Here is a 5,364-nt window from a genome sequence, read left to right as displayed (position 1 = left end):
TGTAGATGTCTTGGCTGCCCTACAAGGGAGTCCCCTTTCAGGAGTGGGAACAGGTATGGTCACTGCTGCTGGATGTCTAGAAAGTAGAAACCAAGAACCTAGGGAAATACCAGGCACAGCCTTTCCATTGTCATCCAGAGCAGGACAAACAGGCCAGCTGGTGTCAGGAGCCCAGGTCTCCAGCTGGAGGGAACGTCAACCCTACAGTGGGAGCAGGGGCCCATCGCATATCCTAGGAACAGATGGTAACGTAGGCATTGCAGGTAAGCCGGGCTTGGTACCCCTCCCTGGCTTCCGAGAGAAGCCAAACAAGGAGCTTTCTGCAGAATGAAACCTCTTTTCCATCCAGAAGCACTGCTGACTGTTCGGTGGTTGCCGTTGTGGCAGTGAGCTTTTTGTCCCTTCTGAATGTGGGACTGGTTTCTCCTCTTGACCCTGCCCTACAGACCATAAAGGAGAACAGCGAGAGGCCCCCAGCAAACATCCACAGATGGCCCTGGACATCAGCCACATTCTGGGAAACATGTCATGTTCTGGGAGGGCCAAGGCGTCAAGTAAGGTCTATGGGGCTGGAGGATCCCAGGGCAGGTAGAGCAATCCAGGGCCGTGGGGGCTTCTGTGGGAATCAGGAGGTCCCATGGTAGAGGCAGGGGTTCTACAGGAGGAGTCACAGAGCCGCCAAGGGCTCTCCTGGTCCAGGGAGCAGTCAACACCATGGACGGAACACCCGCTGGGCTCCAAGCCCTGGGGCAGGCTGGGGCATGTGGGGCTAGGAGGCAGCTCAGAGTGGGAGGCAGAGAGAGAAGTGTGCCCAGAAGGCACCCATTTCTGGATGTAATGTGGTCCTGAGATTCTGGCTGGGAAGTCTTTCCAGGGTTTCTTACGTGTTATGGAACTGCTTCTTCTCCCCAGCCTCACCCTGCAGGCATCTCAGTAAGTATATTGCCACCATCTTGGAGCTGCATAGTGTAACGGCACCAGCAGATCTGCTTGTGCACAGACTTCCTGTACTACCCAGTCCTGAGGAGAGATGCTTCTTCAGGGCCTGCGACCTGGAGCACAACTTTATACACCATCATCCTGGAGCAGCACTGCACCCTCACTAGCCAGGGTGTTGATGACTTCCTCAAGGCCAAGGCCAGGTTCAAGATTTTTGACTTCAGTGATTCATTTGTGCTGAGCAAGTTGGGCTTCTCGGGGATCTTAATTCAGGCGGTAGAATGCAGCTTGAGATCAAGTGTCTGATCAAAGAATTTGAACTTGATCTGGAGGGCTCTGGGGAGCCATGGAAAGTGCTGGACACATGAGGGACAGTCAGATATGTTTTAGAGATGATTGTGGAAGGCTGCCTGGAAGGGATGAACAAGAGCCAGGAGACCAGGGAGGGAGCTTGTGGGGAGGTCTGGAGATGGCAAGGGAGGGATCCTGCTTGGATCAAAGGTCTTCAGGGACTGTCTCAGGTGCTCTCAGAGCTAGTGTGCTCAGAAGTCTTGTCTCCAGGATGAAAATGGGAAGGAGTTGTCAAACAAGGAAATATAAATGGAGGCTGGCATGTTTATGAGTGCCAATCGTGGTCCCGGTGTGGGAACTACTGTGGGAACAGGAGTCTCTCCATCCAGGGACATGGTGGATGGACCCTACATCTCTCCATGCTGCCTTTCCTTTCCCTGCCATTCTCCTGAGGGCCTCAGTGCATGGGCACTGTCCAACCTCTGGTGCTGAAGCAGCCAAGAAGCCCAAGACTGGGTGGCTGCCACTTAGGATATGACAGCACAGCCAGTGGCCTCCACTGCATCCTGTACAACCTCAGAAGACACCCAGACACCGAGAGTGCTGCCACCACGTGGTGCAAGAGTTCTGAGGGATCGCAATCCGAAGACAATGAATGGAGGGTGCAGGGCCTCATGGCCTATTCCCCAGCCCCTCTCATTGGCTCTGCTCCAGGTGGTGAAGGGGCATAACGTTTCTGCCAGTTCTGCCATGATTGCCTAGCAGGAAAAGGAGCAGAGTCCAGAAGCAGAGCCCGGTATCCAGCCTGCCTAACAAGGGAGAATTTGTAGACTTTGTGGACAGAGAGAGCTGGGAGTCCATACCTTCACCCACTAACTTGCTGAGACACTGGTAAAATCAGTTTTCTTTTCTTAACTACGTTTCTGTCATCTGTAAATTGAGGGGAATTTCTTCTACCTCATGAGGCTGCTTGGAGAATTAGTGACAGTGCGTGCAGAGCAGGTGCCACCCAGCAGGCATTTGGTGTCCAGACCACTCCTCTTCCCCCTTGATTTTCTGCCTCAATGTGCATTTTGTTCTTAAGACATTCACTCCCCTTAATTTTGCTCTTCCCTCTGATTCCTGCCTTATCGTCTATCCCATGGAGTCACCAGGATCTAAGTGGACAACATTCATGTGTGCATGTATGTGTACATATATATGCACTGTGTTGGTGTTAGAGTGTGGTGTGTGAAGGTATGTGTGTGTGTGTGTTGGAATCAGTGACTCACTGAAACTCCCCACACCAGGCTGTGTTCCTGCTCATTGTTGGAGGTGCTGTCAGGGGCCCTGCCCTCAACCCCAGGTCTGACCCTTGCAGTGCAGGCAGGACATTCTGGAGGAATCATGACCTTGGAAGGGTCCCTGACGTTTGACTGGTGGGTATCAGTGGATAAATACCCCAGCTCCCTTGCTCTGGATGAGATGACTCTGAGGCGCGTGTTCTATGCTGTCTCTCGGAGGTATCTGGCAGGGTTGAGTCCTGGCTGCCACAGTGGAAACTTTCTTGATGAAGGTCCCGTTAACTGCTGCATTCCTTTCCTGTCTCTGTTCCCCACGGCTCTACCGGTGTTTCCTGAGATTCGCACCCTAAGGAAGGACTGGCAGTCGAATTATTGTCCTAGAGTTTTTATGAAAAAGGAACATGAGAGGGAAAGTCACTTGCCCAGAGTCACCCAGCTGAACAGTGGTGGAGTTCAACTTTGACCATGGGTTGTCTGGCCCCAATGTGGTTGCTTGCTCCTCACCCATGAGACTCCTCCCTTATCAGCGTCAAAAGAATGTATGCAGGACCTCAAAAGTGGGATCTCTGATGCCTATGCCATAGAAAGCCCAGGCTCATGGGTGTTGCCCGTGCACTCACTCTTATCTCATTAAGAGTAGTGAAGAAAAACATGCTCAGTGCTGACTGTGTGACTGGTAGTGTTGTTTTAGACACTCTCTGCTTACTTTAATTCATTTAATTTTCACAATAACCTTGTTTTTACTTCTAGTTGTTAGATGGAAAAACTGGGGCAAAGAGCAATACGGAGAGTTGGGAAAATTCATTCCACTGGTCCAGGTTTGAACCAAGCAGTCTGCACCTGGAGTCCTGGTTTGTAACTATGGCACCCTGGCTTCTCACACATCTCCTCATGGAGTTTCACCTTGTTTCAGGCATGGCACTGAGCAGCTTCTTTTAAGAACATAATTTGTAATTATGTAGATTACTAGTTCTGCTTCAAAATGCCACACAGCCTTGGTGGGATGAAATGAAACAATTGGTAAGTCTGAGCATTGAGAACAAGCATTCTGTTTTCCACTCCTGACTCCATTCCAACAGCTGGGACAGTGTTTCCTCTGTGCCTGTAGAAACCTCAGCTCCTGTGCCGAGGAGCCTGGTCTCTCTGGGGAATGTGGCAGTCAGGTGCTGGCAGGGACCTTGAAGCGACTGAAGGGTCATGAAGAAAAAGCTGTCTACAAAGGTTTGGGCAGGGCCAAGGGAAGCAGGTGGTATGGCACAGGGCCCTGGTGTTAGCATCTTGTGGGTGCTGTCACCACCCTCCATTTTGATGGGGCCATGGAGAAGCTGTTCCAGGAACTCGGAAAATCTGCAGCTGAGAGTGGAGGCCAGAGGAGGTATCACTCCGTGTGCCCTTCAACGGTCTTCGGATACCGCCACTGACCACACTACAATCTCCTTATTAGACTGGAGAGGCTGCAGGTAGGGGTTCTAAGCCTCCTCTTGTGGCTCACCTCCAACAGTGAGTCAGCACCGGCTCCCGTAACCCCACAGCCCAGGATTCACTTAGCCCCTCTATCCTGCATGGTCCCCTTTCCTGCTGGGAAGCAGATACCCACATGAGCAGCAGAATCCTGTTTCTCCCTGCAGGCCCCTCTGCTCCATAGGAGTGGAGTTTTGTGGGTCTCCTCCCTTGGTTTTGGATGATGACACGCTTTCCCCTTCCACAGCAGTTGTTTCTGTGGACCTTACCCTAGGTTTTCCCCTGGTCGGGCATTTCTCAGGTTTCTGCTCAAAAGTCACCTTTTGGAGGGGTCTCCACCTGCCACTGTGTTTGGAACAGCTCCCTCCGTTTCTTTCTAGCTCATCTCACTCTGGTAATGTCTTTCATTACCACCAGCATCTGACCTGGTCTTATGACCTATTAGCTTCCTGTGTGAGACATGAGCACCAGGATGGCAGGGACCTCATCTGTCCTGTTCCTCCTGTGACCTGGGTCCCAGCACCATGTCTGGTAGAGTGTAGATGCTCAAGGGAAGTTTACTTTGTAGAACTGTCTACCTGGGAGATGTTACTCTTAGTCTAACCTGTACCATGTTGTAAACCTCCAGCCATGTTGCAGACCCTGGTCAGAGTGAAACGTTCCATGGGAACTCGGGCCATGAGAAACATCCTTCCTGTCTGCCTTACTGCAGAAACATCCGTATCACATCGTCCCGGGCAAAGGCTCCACAGTCTGTCTGCAGGAACATCCTTGCCATATCCTGCTGAGCAACAAGCTCTACCGCCCGGACCCCGCCGTCCCAGTCCCAAGATTACCCCAGCCTGTGAGCAGCAGTTGTGCCAGCACTAAGCTGGTTTAATCCTCCCCAGGGTCTTGCTGGCAATAAAGAAGTTGCTGTTGAAGCTGCCAACTGTCTCTCTGTCTTTCTTTAACCCTCGCCTTGCCTTCAAAACCTAACAATTGCTATACGTCTTCCTTTTACCAAGGATGATATGGGACTCAAGAAGAGTAAGTGATTTACCCAGAATTCCACAGCCAGTGAGTCACAGAGCCTGAACTTGAACTCAGTTCAGCTGAATCCAGAACTCCTGTCTTCCTGAGAGTCCAAATAAGGGAAAGGTGGAACTGCAGCCTGTGGGTGCCCACACACTTCTCCTAGGAGACCACAGGCGGCCTCCTGGGAATTGTGTCCTCATGGGCACAAAAGAACTGCTCACCTGTGCTGCATCAGCTAACTGTCCCCATTGTCCCAAATTGTTATTTATTTTCAAAGTTTTGTTTTAATAATTAAATTTCTCACAGCTCAGTGTTGGAAACAAAGCACAGAGGCCTGTAGAAAGTCGTGTGTGAGGTTTTCTCATTTTCTTCC

General features: G+C 51.3%; 1 protein-coding gene across 1 annotated transcript; it reads left to right on the top strand.

Moving 5' to 3' along the window:
• Positions 1–1,392: 1,392 nt before the first annotated feature.
• Positions 1,393–4,902, top strand: LOC100430124 (uncharacterized). Its single transcript, XM_028842853.2, has 2 exons — positions 1,393–3,973; positions 4,603–4,902. Exons 1-2 carry the CDS (start codon positions 3,711–3,713, stop codon positions 4,760–4,762), a joined length of 423 nt encoding a protein of 140 aa, XP_028698686.2. The 5' UTR covers positions 1,393–3,710; the 3' UTR covers positions 4,763–4,902.
• Positions 4,903–5,364: the final 462 nt, after the last annotated feature.

This window comes from Macaca mulatta, chromosome 10, assembly GCF_049350105.2.
Source record: "Macaca mulatta isolate MMU2019108-1 chromosome 10, T2T-MMU8v2.0, whole genome shotgun sequence".
In the NCBI taxonomy this organism is placed as follows: Eukaryota; Metazoa; Chordata; class Mammalia; order Primates; family Cercopithecidae; genus Macaca; species Macaca mulatta.
The sequence above is the reverse complement of the archived record's forward strand: the minus strand, read 5'-3'. Positions and strand labels throughout refer to the sequence as shown.